Consider the following 14,360-nt stretch of genomic DNA (forward strand, 5'->3'; position numbering starts at 1 on the left):
GACATACAGCATGTCGAAATTTTTCGAGTGTGTATCGAACTTCACATATGCTAGCCTGACCATGTCATTCCGGCGTGGCGAACGTACCCGTGCGGCTAGTCCGCCTATTTTGTTAGTGTTATTGGTAAGAAGAGGAGTGCAAGCTAACGCCGACAATGATGGGGCAAAATGAGGCTGAGGTGTGTTATCCTCAGACTCGCATGTTTGCCAATGTCAAGTGTCCTTTGACGCATCGCTGCTGTTGTAATAACTGGACCCATCCAAATGGGCACGAAACGGCACGTCTGTAGCTGAAGCAACTAAAAATGAAGTCAATTTGTTGGAAGTTCAAGCCCATTAATTATGACAGCGAAGATACAGAAAATAAACCTTATGAGATGAATAAAGTCAAGTGGTCGGTTTCCTCAGTTCAGGACGCCGTTGGAGCATCCAGCCGCTTTCTCGATTCTTTGTACAATTATGAAACGAACTAAGGCACTTTCTATCCTGTTCTATTCTGTTGTCGTCCCTTTTTTTGTGCAAGTGAATTTTCCGAACTAAAGGAAGGTTACACTAACCCGTCAAACTGAAAGGTAGCGAGGCTGTACGCAACCTTCACGACCATAGCGACGATTTAAGCCTAAGCTTGCAGTCGATTTGCGTCTTCTTCGCTACCGCAACGACCTTTACTCCATCATTGTTGCTATAAATGTAAGCTTCTTTCATTTTTTTGGAAGTGATAATCATTGGACATCGCTTTGGATGTGCGTACGCAATGGCGTGTCTTTCTCGTACCGAGCAAGTGTTGCTACGATTACGGCGAACGCTGGAGTTTTCTTTTTTTGCCGATCTAAATGGGTATGCTTGGTTGACAAACGTGCGCAGGGTACGCTGGGCAGTCGTCGCGAGGCACGCACACACGAGCGCTACGCATTTTCTTGTTATTTTTTTACTGCCGGGTGGTCGCCGCAGTCTTGGTCAATCTCCCTAAGTAGGTATGCGTGGATTGACGAACGTGCGCAGGGGACGCTGGGCGGTCGTCGCGAGGCACGCACACACGAGCGTTAGGCATTATCTGGGTTTTTTTATCTGCCGGGCGGTCGCCGCGAGGCCCGTGCTCACGTGTGCGTGCTCACGTGCGGGCGCTCGGCAATTTCTTGGTATTTTTAACTGCGGACGCGAAAAAGTTACGATTTTCTATACAACTTCGCTGTTAAAAAAAGGCTACGTGACTTGTACAGTGGAGTACGCTGGGCGAGGCGAGGCGACGGAGCCCCTTCAGAAACTTATGGTTAGTCCGGGGGCTCTGCTCATCATCGAATGGCTACCAGCGATAATTATTTTCCGTTACAGGTAGGCACAAAGCTTGCGCGGCTTCGAGGTGTCTGCTCTTACGACAATAATCTATGTTACTACGCCCTTAAAAGAAAGCAGTAACGCAACAACTTTCCGAAGTCATGTATGGTGCATCTAACGAAGACCAAAGTTTTTCTATTACTTTTTTTCCTTTGGAAACTCAAAGCTCGTCTTGGTTTGAACACCCCTGAGAGAGAGAGAGAGAGAGAGAGAGAGAGAGAGAGAGAGAGAGAGAGAGAGAGAGAGAGAGAGAGAGAGAGAGAGAGAGAGAGAGAGAGAGAGAGAGAGAGAGAGAGAGAGAGAGAGACTGCGGCACGTTTGCAATCGGCGTGTTCAGTCTGAAATGAAAGCACTGCGAGAGCATTGGGATTACCGAGGTTCTTCCCCAATGCTGCTATGGCTGTGGTCGACTTATTTAGGCGGAGCTTTTGGTGTATTAAATTGATAAAAACTCAGAATTTTATGAATATTCGGTAGATTGCACGGAGCCTACCGCAGGCTTCGGGCAACACCACCTAGATCTGCCTCGGGTCAGAGTTTTAGAGCCGCAGTCATCATCACATCCAAGTGTTTCACAATGGCGTTTTATAAGCGGAGCAGCTTATGGTCGCGCCTGTTCCCTCCGCCGTTGTGCGGCGTCCACATCCCGACTGCGCATGCGCATCCTCCTTCCCCTCCTCTCCTTGTCTTATCTCCTCTCCTCTCCGAAGATCCTCTCCTCTCCGGGATTGCGCAACGAATGGCAACACCTGCGGCTCCACGCGCGATAATGCGCAGCATCTTAGGGTTAGAGACGCGACGGTAGTCGCTGCATACTCAGCTGGGGGCGCCACTGTAGCTCCGCGGTATAAATGACGCGCGCGCGCGCTCCGCTCCCCTCATTCTCCTCCTGCAACGCCGCGATCGAACTGAAAACTAATGGGAACTTGAGTCGACCCCATGGCTGCTTCGCATACTAGATGCAAAGGAAGGAACAGCGCACATTCTAACAAAGGACGACAGAGTAACACACCACAAGCGCTGTATACTTCGCATACTACTCAGGGTTCCCCTACGGGAAGATGGTGATTTTTTTTATTGTGATTGTGTCTTTCGCCCTCCGACCACTTTCCCCCCTTCTTCTCCAGGAGTGCGCCCAGCTCGTGCTGCCGTGGATAGTGACGGGAATCGTCGACATCATCCTCAGCATCGTCGGCATGGCTGTGTTGGGCGTAGCTGCTGTAAGACCTTTCGCTCAACATTATTGTGCTGCAGCGGCACGACGCTGGCTTATAATTGCGCCGCTGATCACCGCATCGAGCTCTTTTTTTTTCTTAATGTTGTGAACGCGGTCGTTGCTATACGGCAAAGCACCCACGGAAATTCAATATAAGTAATCCACGGAACTCAAAATATTCTATGGTGTACGCAATAATTAAAGGAAAAAAAACAAATTAAAAGAAAGGTACACTGAAGGGTCTTCACGTGAAAATACAAATCAGTAAATTCATCATCATCATCATCGTCTACCACTTCCAGCAGCATCATAACCAGTCTGTGGATGTCTGCTGCGCTTCGGGGCGAACGCTTCTCTCACGGACTACTCAATGCTGCTATCTTGCGCTGTCCAAATACATTCCTCGCCAGAATTTTCTTACATCTCCGTCGAGTTGCCTTCTACAGCTTCTAGTGCCGTCTCCGGGTAGTCATTCTGTTACCTTGATGGTCCATCAGCTGTCGCTTCTCTGCACCACATTTCCTGCATAGTTCCACTTTTCTCTCTGAATTCGAGTTAGAATGTCTTTCATCCGAGTCTGCTCCCTAACGCGACACGCTCGTTTCCATGGCTTGTGGGGCTGACCTCAGTTTTTTTCTCGAGCTATGAAGCCCAAGTTTCTGTCCAATCAGTCACCACCGGAAGTACGCGCTCGTTACGTGCCTTACTTTTAATGAGAGGGATAGCCTACCATTCATTTGTGGAAATTTCTGAGTGCCCTCTAGCCCCTCTAGTCTAGGTCCTGAAACATTTTTGGCAGGTCATCTCTCGATTCACTCAACAAGACAATGTCCTCTGCAGATCACAAGTCCGTCAAATATTCACAAATTACCCGAACCCTGACTTCTGTTTAATATCCCCCCCCCCCCCCCCCCCCCCCCCCGGAACCTTGAACAGGCTGTACACATTCAGCGAAATGGCAGATAACCTCTCCTATACTTTCATTATCCCATTAATGTGGTTCGTTATGCTACCAGTTTCACCTATTTTTGCATGCATTCTATATCTGCCAATAGCAAGCTCATTCCTCGCTACTGTTAAGCTACCTCCTAATTTGAATGTCTCTTGAATCTTTCCCACGTTCTACACACGAATGTCACCAACCCTGCTTCTGTTAGTCAGTGGGATTTGGTTGTTCGTTTCCAGCACTTTCGCAATTCCCGCGTACCGCAGTAAGTTTTTTCATTTCCTGAGGAAGTTGATCAGTTTATTTTCCCGTTCTTTTCCTCTTACAAACCATTGAGATCGTGAGGCTCTCCCGTTAAGAATTAGTCCTGAAGCGTTATTCTAAACATTTGCCCCCTGTCTCGATAATTGACTGCGAATTTGTTTTTTGTTTTTCTTTTTACTAGTTTCGTCCTTTCCTTCACGAACGTGGACTAATCCTCTCCTCACCATTCTTCGATTACGGCCTTCCAATCAACGTAGCACCTCAACGTTTGAAAGTTTGAAAGTTTCGTTATTTCGACAAGTACAGTTATCAGGCTAGTACAGGCTAGTGCAGTTTTCGAGAGAAATGGTCAAGAAGGCAACGAAGGCCTGATAAAGCGACGTCCCCCCTCCCGTTTTGGCGCGACTCTATGGGAACTGACATGTCCTATGAGACCATATGAAGTAACAGAAGAATGTACGCAATAATACAAACAGAAAATCAGCTTTCAGGTTTCAATAGGAAACAATAATTACAATAAATGATCTTGCAAAAAGAAAAAAAAATATTCAGTTTTCAGAAAAACATTAAGTAGAATGCAACATTTCACAGTAAGAAAGAAAAACCAGCTCTCCGTTTTTATCAAGAAACAATAATTACAATACAAGATTCCACAGAGAAAAAAAAATCAGCTCTGAGTTTTCAGAAGGAAACAAATAATTACAATACACTTCGCTGCAGTTCTAGGAAGTACGTGTCTAATTTGCTTTTGAATGTTGGTTCTAGCAGCTTGTATCGTGGTTAGAATTGAAGGGTGATTGTTTAAAAAGTCGGATATCTGGTAGCTCAATTTCTGGTGACCATAGTCTGTGCGAGTTCTTTGTTTTGTGTATATTATCTGCCTAAACTCGTATTCATGTCCTCTTGACGAGTATTTTTTGTAAAACACATTAGGGTCAGTCCTAATTTTGTGATAAGCATAGATAGAGTCTTTTGATTATAATGTCCATAATTGTCAATACCTGATCTTTCTTAAAAATTGGAGAACTCTGACTCACATAGGGTGCGTTTTCAATTATGCGTAAGACTTTTTTTGAGCCGGTAATGTCCTGCCCAATACCTGCATTGAACTTAAAAAATAATCAACTTGTTTTTGTTTTTTTTTTGTTTCATTGTCTAATCCCTATTCCGTCGCCTGCCGAAGACTCTATTCATTATATATAGATATTCCTCTGCCCAACTCCAACCTGCGCTATTCCGATAACCTGAGCTAAAGCTTCATAGCACGTTCGCATTCCTGCGTATCCCTTACTTTGGCGTTAAAGCCTCCCATTTTGAGTTTTTGCCTTATCGTTGCTGAATCTAAACCTCGTAGAAACTATAAACAGCTTTTTTTTTTTTTTTTTGCAGCGAGATGTTATTGCACAGTAGACTTGTACTCCTTTTACCTAGTACCTCATATTCAGCTTGATAATAACAGCCGCGACTTTATTTATAAGGCTGCAGAATTCTTCCATTCTCCCTGCTATCATTTTGCGGATCCAAAATCTCACCCCAGCTTTTCCCTTTCTCGATACCCTCAGCAGCGGGGAATATGCCCGCTATTCAATGTCTATCGGCTGTTCTAATTTCTCTTGATCCTACTATATCCTGTACATAATGCTTGAGTGCTCACCCGTGTTATTGGAGGAACTTAAGCTGCCCTTTCTTGACAGTATTATAGTGGTTAAAATTGTTATGTTCAAGTCGCAGTGACGGCTTGTTCGGACCAAGAGGTTGTGAACATAGGGAGTGCCCCAGCGTACTCCCCGCTGTATAGCGAAGCGACAAAAAATGTACAATTAGCGCGGTCATGAGTAATGTGAAAAAGCACTCTGGAATGAAAAAAAAAAAAAAAGACTCCAATCCACGCAGTGAAGGTGGTTGGAAAGCAAAGCTATAAACGACACCCACGACGCCCATGCGATGTCACTTGAATTCACACACGCGGCTCTACAAAGAGTGAAACCGGAGATTCTGCCAGCCGTTACCCGGGATTCGCGGGGGCGGAGTCCCAGTAGCGTCAGCCACGGCCGGGCTACAGCGGCGGCGTCCGCCGCTCTAGCCCGGCCGTGCGTCGGCAGAAAGAAAACGGAGAGGAGCGTCTTTCGAAGGGTGAGGAGGAGAGCGACACGCGCGGCTACTGCGTCATCTCTCTCACTGCCTCCCTCTCACTCTTGTTTCATGTGTCGCCTCCAAAAAGCACCCTCCCCCTTCTCAGCCGCTGAATCAAAACCAGCGTCTGTCTCCCCGTCTCCGCGTGTGGGCGTAGCTCAGTCGCTAAGACGACCGGCTCTTGCTCCGTTTCTCTTCAGGCCCAGATTCGACCCGTGGCGGTGCCAGTAGTTTTATTTAGCCTGGTTGGGAGTTTCTTGCGGCGCACGCCACGACGAAACCGTTGGCTTGTAGAGGTAGAAAGCTCTGCTTCAAAAAAGATGCTACGTAATGTTACACGCCCACAATTCAAGCCTCTTGTATTCCCCCACGGTGCAGACGCAAACTGGTGCTGAACACTTCGGCCCCGGCTACTCCGAGTGGTTTGCCGGAGGAGCGGGAGTGTGCGCCTTCCTCTTTGTCCTCATGGTGAGCAAAACGTCCACTTTCTTTTTGTGCGCTGTTTCTCCAGCAAAAATAGACGGAAACAAAAGCTTGCGGCAAGCTCGACCACCTGGACCGCTGCCTTTCAGGCAATAAGCTTAGGTTATACTATACAAGGTGCCCCAAATAGTATGCACCATGATTTTTAAAAAGAGCAGTGGCGCTACTCGAACAAAACTTAGTACATATTGTTTCCAGTACAGTGGAGTATCTTAAGCCTGGTTATGTCCACTGCAAGACGAAGGCATCTCCCAAGGACCTGCAGCCACGCCTGTCGAGTTCCTGAAGGCCGATAGTGTGATTGTATATTCGTTGGTAGGTTTTTTAGCAGGTGTACTCAACCAGGGTTGCTAAATCCTTGAAGAAAGACTGTTTGTGGCCCAGGGAGCCTCACCTGGCACAGTGAGGGCAAAAGTGTTCTAGGTGAGGCCCACAGGTGAGGTGAGTGTCACAGTGAGTGAGGGCAAAAGTGAGGCAGCTTTTGAGAAATCGGTACTCGCTGGTTAAGCTTTTGATGCTTCGAAGACTGTCCGAGTAGAACAGTGGAGTATAGCGGCCAGCATTTTTTTCGCTAATAAGATTTATTAGGTAATTTTAATTAATTATCCGACTTGAGAAGTACTATCCCAATCATGAAAGTGTCAATGAGGCACTTGTAGGTACCGACGAGGGGCATCTAACTGCGGTATTTTGAGCGACGTACTAATTGCGTACTCATTTACTCTGACTCATAAAAAAAATCCTGCGAAATAGGAAAAATACCACGTGACTGCACACCCACCCACATTATAAAGCAGTGCCCTCAAATAAATGCCCTAAAAAAATACTCCGCTATAGTTGCCGTACAGGAGCCGTACTCGTTCGGCCGTGTTCGCCCACCGCCGGCCAGCCACCTTCGGGCCCTCGGGCCCATTAGTGCTCCCAACACGGTGCGACGGCCGCCAAGTGCGCAACCTCCACTCGAGCGCCGCGGCACGCGGTGCACTACCACCCCACATTTATGCACCGATAAACTAGCAGACCTTTGTGGGTCAGCTTCGAGAACGTACAAACATACCGCGGCGAGTGTGGTTGTGAGCGACCCCCGTCGCTCCAGGAGGTGGCATCAGCGTGCTGTATCAGTTACTCTGTTTTATAAAAGCACATTAACTGGCTTTAAAGGATTACAGACACGATACAGTAGAGACTCGATTTACGGAAATAGCTTAGACTGAATTGCCGCTTAAACGGAACAGTAGCCAGTAGGTTGGTCAGTTTTGTATTCAGATAACGTAAAATAACTCTCGGTAATCGGAACTAAAATTTCCGCGTAAAATAACTCTCGGTAATCGGAACTAAAATTTCCGCGTCACCGTGCAAACGAAACCAGAAATAAAACTTCTTGTGAAACCCATTGGCATGAGGAGGAGGAGGAGAGAAGGAGAACAAACGTTTATTGAGCGTAAGTGCTGGTGGCAGGGCTTTTTACGGTTCCGGCTGTTTCGTTTTTGTTTTTTCTTTTTTCTTCCTCCATGTTTTTTTTTTTTTTCGCCTCGTTGGCCTCGTAAGCCTCGTCTCTTCAGTGGTCAGCCGTGTTAGCGCAAGGGATGCAACATCGCAGTTGCTTGTTCCAGTCGTTCGGTCTCGATTCTATTAGACGCCGAGATTACAGGGCTCAGCTCTTGCCTCCTCGCTCGTGCCATATCGTGGTGGTATTCGCGCTTCATTACCACGTTGCCGTCTTCTAAATTCGGTGGCTTGTAAGCACTCGCAAAGTTAATGAGGCCTCTAGCCGCCATGAAGATGTCCTTGCAGGGACTCAAACAAAAATGCATTTTGTAGTGAACAGCGACTCATTGCTGCCAAATCAACTTTGTGAATGCTGTGCCTAAACCTCTCGTAGTTTTCTTGCTTTCTGAAAAACTGTCAGCTACATTCACCTTCTAGTGCTTAGAGCTCCATGAAATGGTATTAAAAGTGTGTACGAGCATAAATTTGCACTTTCCCACATCTTTCTTAGTAAACGGAACTCCTGTTAAACAGATGTAATTTTTTCGCTCCTTTGAAGTTCCATTTATCGAGAGTCTACTGTATTTGAAAGCTGAGATGACTATGTAAAAAGCTTCCTTTGTATATGGAGATATCTCCCAGGAAGTTTCAACCGCAACCGTTCAGTATAATATCAGTAAAACAGCAATATAACATCGCTATATCCCTCCATCACCCTCACAAGTGAGGGCGATGGAGGGATATGGGGCAAGACGTGAGGGCATGGGCAAATGATGGTGAGGGCGCTGTAATGAGTGGGCTGTGACACTACGATGAAAATGTGTTCAGGTCTTGAAAAAGGTTTTAGCGACTTTGTTTCTCTAACTGCGCGAGCAACCGGAATTCAGCACATGACTCAATTATCATTTGCTCCACCTCCAGGTGTACTTCATGGTGTGCGTGATGTCGTACTTCGAAGACCTGCTCAAGAAACCACACTCGAGTAAGTCACACGCTCCGTGCTTTCCCACTTTACTGCTAAGTTCCATTTATTTCTTTAAAGAAATTGACCACCAAGCAGGAACGCTGCTCATTGAAAGTTTCGTAAGGCCAGAAAAAGATAGCGAGAGATATATTTAATAAAAATACTATGGCCGGGCTTGCTCCTTTTGATGTGGGTGAAAAATGAGAACCGCAGCTCTCGCATGAACATGCATACCCTTTGTGCACTAGCCTGTGCTTTCGGAAGACTCAGAGATTTTTTTTTTTGCCTACTGACGCGCTCATTTCACGCTGGCCGGCATACAATTTTAAGGGTAGCAAGAGCTCCATACCTGGAAATAGGAACAGCAACCGAGTTCAAATACCCTATTAAGTGAAAAAATAAATAAAATTAGTTAGTAAATATTTTACAGAGCCCAAAACTTATAAGGTACAAAAAGGGGGCCGACGCATTTGTGGTAGCAATGACATCAAGCAAGGTATCCGAGAGTTGCAGCACAAGGTGAAACTTATCCCAGTGCAACCGACCTGTGGGTGCACAAAACCCTTTTCAGACATTTGCGCATGCGCCGTGGCACCACTCAGACATGGGTACCACGCTGGGATCAGCTCTGCGGTCTGCTCTAAATCTCTGACGGAAAAGCCACAGATCAAAAGGAAAAAAATCAGTATCATTACACTCTGTGAAGGTTGCTAACCAACAGAGTTACGTAGACTAGAGTTCCTGTATATAGCTCCCTCTAGGGGAGAAGAGTTGCCCGTCCGTCAGCCAGTCAGCCATCTTGAGTTCCGAGTCGTGCGGGAAAGCCACCTGTCGCGCATGTAAAAGCCGCCGCGCCCTTTGCAGCGGCGGGGCGAACTCTGCGCATGCGAAGCCCCGTGTACATGGATGCGACGGGGGCGGGGTGAGTTGAGTGGCGGGCTCAGCTTACCTTGACGCGTCCGAGTTTATATGAACCCCGTCCAAAGAATCGAGGTGAGGGGAGCAGCGGGGTTCACGGAAAAGGGGCTACCGTATTTTCAGGATTGTAACGCACACCATCTTTTGCTAAAAGGTAGCTTAATATTTGTGTGCGCGTTACAATCGGGCTCAAAACCGAAATAGGCTTTAAAGCGGCCAGCAGCATTGCCATGCGCAACGAACATGAAGTACCCGCAAAATCCAACTCAATCCAATAAAAACAATCCGTCAACACCACGTGAGTGAATTTTGTCGCACTGATTCCTCAATGGCATGCCGCATACCCTGGTAAGCTTTGCACATTTTTTTGTGCTTCTGCTAAGCCCCTAACGCTTAGAATTATGAAGATCAAGGCACTTGAAATCGCAAGCAGCTTCAGTGTTCCCCGCTATAACTTTATTTCCAGCAGCAGCTGGATAAGCAACCTTGTGAAGCACAATTCATTTTTAGCTTCCAGAGGTGCATACGCCAAATAAAATCTCCCTTTTCCAGGTACGTGGTGACACGTCTTTTCCATCTGCGCAGTACCGTTAGTGTCACAATTTTTTTCTCTAATTTTCCTGCGCGAAGTTACCCGCGCGTTACGAATGGGGGTGCGTTAGAACCGCGCAAATACGGTATTCTGCTCCCCGCGGCCCGCCGACTCAGCCCGACGAGCGAGCTAACCCACCCCCTGCCTCCGAGTTGACTGGACTCGCCGCGACGGCCTGGCGACGGCTCTCTGACCCACCCCGTCCGCTTATACATGGGGGTGTCGAGTCCAAAAAACCTGTTTATTTCGACTCAACGCGCCCTCGTCGGGTCAATGTAAACGTTAGTGACACTAGGCTAACCCACCCCCTGCCTCCGAGTTGACTGGACTCGGCGCGACGGCTCCCTGACCCACCCCGTCCGCTTGGGTGTCGAGTCCAAAAAACCTGTTTATTTCGACTCAACGCGCCCTCGTCGGGTCAATGTAAACGGGGCTCATTGCTGCTGGCTGCGCCGGTCGCTGCGCGGGGCAACAACAGCCGCCGACCTGCGCGCAAATGAAAAAGGAGTTCGGTGCGCAGCGGTACTGAAAGCGGGCTTTCCTGTCACGGTGAAACCGGCGGCGCGGCGGCTCGTGGAAATCAGATGCGCAACTCTGGCGAAGCTTATACAGGAACTCTAACGTGGACTTGGCTATAACGCCATCTACGCTGGTAAGCGAACGAAGTGCGCCACAGCTGGGAAGCACACCCCCCCGACGACGCACAGGTGCACGGTGACCGCAGACGGTGCGCAGTAGCTGTGAGGCGAATGCCGATGACGCACACGTAGTGAGTGTAGAGTTCACCATCGCTATCTTTAGCTGAATCGACGCTATAAGGTTTTCTCGCCTACGTGCTCGCTCTACGCACGCATCTATCTTTTAAAAACTAGCATATAACGGCTACAAACGGCTACACTTCAAAAGCCCCATGTGAAGTGCTAGGTGTGGATTGCAATTTCAAGGAACGTTATCACGCCGAAGCACACATCTTCATTGTAACATATATACATTTCAGGCAGTATATTTTAGAGCTACAGCGTGAAGCAAAAGAATCCAAGCGTGGGCATAAAACCCTACATCACCACACTTACGTGATGTATTTCGTCATCTATGTGTACACAGGTTCCTTCGAACAGCTGACAAACCACAAAGTTTCGGGATTCGGAGTACATAATTAATAAATGCATCTCCTTCCTGCACTATTTTGGCCAACACATTGCCGTGCTGCAAAATCTACCATCTTGAGTTTCTTCGCGTTGATACTACAAGAAAAAAAACGACAGGTGGTTTGGCTGCGTCAACCATCGAATAACATGTGAAAGGTAATTTTTTTTGCACCAAGTTAGGCATTGCTAGGATATTGCTCGAACGGTTGCTAATTGAACGCTCTGTTGTCGCGAAATCGTTTGAGCGTGGGCATATGCCGTAAGGTGTATTTCGGTGTGGGTATGTTGTATCGTGGTCATAGTTCTGGCACGACTAATTGTTTTTAAGTGAAGCTTATATGGCAAGGCGTCACGTGTCTCCGAAGCGTGAGGAGTTAACCAAGAGTGTCTCGCCTCATGTTTCAAACAACCCATGATTTCGAAGGTGACTGGGCAGTTTAAGTGGTGCTGCTGGTAACACGCATGTTTATTTGCAGAGGGTACAAAGGCGCCTTGTTACGCTTTGGTGAATTTTCGGCGTTAGAAAAAGGGGATAGGTTATGAGAATTAGGGAAAAAAAAAAAGAGCGGCGGTGAGCAGGCGCCGTTCACTGCTTGGATTTAGAAGACTTTGGTAAAGCCAGTCGGTCTGACTTTTTTTATTTATTTGTGATAGTATGCCCGTTGGCATAAAAATAACCTATTTACAGGTAGAGATGGGCACCCGTCTCTCGAAGGAAGGCAAGAAGGGAGAGGTGGTAAGGTCACCAGAGCCACCGGTGGAGGTCGGGGTGCCTTCCAGGATGGAGGCACGTGCCTCTCAGGTGTCGCCTTCTGGCTGAGTCTAGCGAAGGACACGCCATTTTAGATGGTCCGCGTCAGCATGTTCGGCAGGAGCTTGCAATTGGTACTGATTCGAACGCGTGTTGACAACAGCTGCGCAGTTTGGAACACATGTTCGCTTTCCACACTAAAGGAGCTCGAGATTGGGCTAGGGCGCGGCACACACCCTGAACGCGTCGAGAGAACGTTTTTCATTGATGCTAATTAACTTCCTGCAGGATGAAATAGTCCGAGTGCGGGGCGGACATTTGCTAAGCTTGCATGCATTCTCCTTCTGCGAGTGCAAAAATGCTTTGCGGCAAAGCCAACTTTATCGCGAACTGCTGCAGCCGAGTCTTATATCGGGATGATTGGCGTCAAGGCAGGAGAGAAATAAAATTTCCTCATACCTTTCGACTAAGATCTGTCACCTCTACGTTCCCAGGTTGGAATGGCTCATGTTTTTTTAGGGGGGCTGGGGCTGTTGGTGTCTCCTGTCATCGTCGTCGTTGTAATCGTCGTTTGTTTCATGTAGTCACGGTACTAAAACACCGGGACACTCGTTTACGCCTCGCGCTAGAACGGAACGCGTATTAAAAAATACACCCGGACACTCGTTCACGCCTCGCGCTAGAGACCTTCATGTTTCAATGACAAGAGACTTTTACAGCAAAGCTGCACACTTGTACCCCCCAACGGTTTCGTCTCCGTTGGCAAAAACGCCAAGGCGCCAATAATACACTTATACACTGCATGCTTCGCCCCTCCTCAGGTTTCAGTGGAGATGATCCGGGATTTTTATTATGAAATCCTTGCGGAGCTCAAAGTAGAACGAATCGAAGTATCTCTAAAGCCCCCGTGGTCCCTTTTACTTCGCAGACATCTTCAAGAATCCCAGGTGGGCAGCGGCGATCTGGCATCGAAACCACGACAAGGAGGCCGCTCCCAACGTCAACTCGGCCTTCGAAGCCTGACCCGGTGGTCTGAGGAGAGAATCTCAACGGTTGCGCCAACTGCTGCCGCACATTCTTGCCTGGCCTCAACCCGTTTATCTCCTATCACGACAAAAACAAAGTTCGGTAGTACGCTAATTCGGGCTGGTTGAATGGAAAAGCTCACGACGAAATATGACACAAATTATAAGGGCCTAAAAACACCACTACTGTTTGCGCTTGTGTTGTAATATGCTTCTACATCCGTGTCTTCTGCAGCTGTCTCTTCTAAGGCCACAGAAGCTTTTCCCCGTTTTCCTTTTCTTCATTAATTGTCAAATGTCAAAACGTTCACGACTGTGAGACGTGTTGATTTCGAACCCCATTTACCAATTTCGGCAGTTCACCAACTTGTTTATTTGGTGCGACCCAATTTTGGTGTGGGCCAACAATATAACAACAGTCTGCGTAACAAACTGAACAGAGCTGAAAAAGTAACTATGGATCCGTGGACACCATGCTGCTAAAAAAAATTTACTTCTTTTTGTACACTGTTGAATCGGCCAGTCGTATCGCTGTATACTACAAAACGTGGCTACGGAGAGCACACGGTTCATTAACTTATGAAGCGCTTATTATGAATGTGAATGTGCATATAAATAAACGTTTCTGTGCATTTCTATTGTCTCGCTTAATTGTCCAGCTTGTTGCGGCTATCTGCAACATGGTACTTTAAATAATTCTAGTTGCGATTTCTTGCCCGTGTGGCATGCATGCATGCTGAACGTGATAACTTAGAATAATCAGGTGTTTGCCCTAGCCTAATGTCACAATTTGCAGCCGTCAAGCTGCCAGAAGCAGTGGGAGAGGGAGACGCGGGAAATTTCCAGCCTGATATTAGGCCTAAAATTTTCAAATTTTGGAGACGTTACGTGCCGAAGTTACACCTGGACAATGAGGCACGCCGTAGTGGGAGGCTCCGGATTCCCCCTGACCACTTGGGGATCTTTAACGGGCACCGAAATCTCGACACACCGGCGTTTTTGCTGAAAAGTAGCCATCGCAGCCGGCAATCGAACCCACGTCATTGAGCTCAGCAGCACAATGCCTTAGCTGGTGAGCTGGTGGGTAACATCATACC

General features: G+C 47.5%; 1 protein-coding gene across 2 annotated transcripts in view; it reads left to right on the top strand.

The window, feature by feature from the left end:
- LOC144169588 (uncharacterized) overlaps positions 1 to 13,899 on the top strand; it is a 46,265-nt gene extending 32,366 nt beyond the window's left edge. For both annotated transcript variants that reach the window (XM_077698828.1, XM_077698829.1), the window contains exons 4-7: positions 2,463 to 2,555; positions 6,273 to 6,362; positions 8,787 to 8,847; positions 13,167 to 13,899. In XM_077698828.1, the coding sequence (XP_077554954.1) occupies positions 2,463 to 2,555; positions 6,273 to 6,362; positions 8,787 to 8,847; positions 13,167 to 13,261 (339 nt within the window). In that variant the 3' untranslated portion in view covers positions 13,262 to 13,899. The remainder of the gene's footprint in view (positions 1 to 2,462; positions 2,556 to 6,272; positions 6,363 to 8,786; positions 8,848 to 13,166) is intronic.
- Positions 13,900 to 14,360: the final 461 nt, after the last annotated feature.

The sequence above is a fragment of the Haemaphysalis longicornis genome, unplaced genomic scaffold (genome assembly GCF_048455015.1).
Source record: "Haemaphysalis longicornis isolate Haplotype H1 unplaced genomic scaffold, Haemaphysalis longicornis Haplotype H1 scaffold_2, whole genome shotgun sequence".
Classification (NCBI taxonomy): domain Eukaryota; kingdom Metazoa; phylum Arthropoda; class Arachnida; order Ixodida; family Ixodidae; genus Haemaphysalis; species Haemaphysalis longicornis.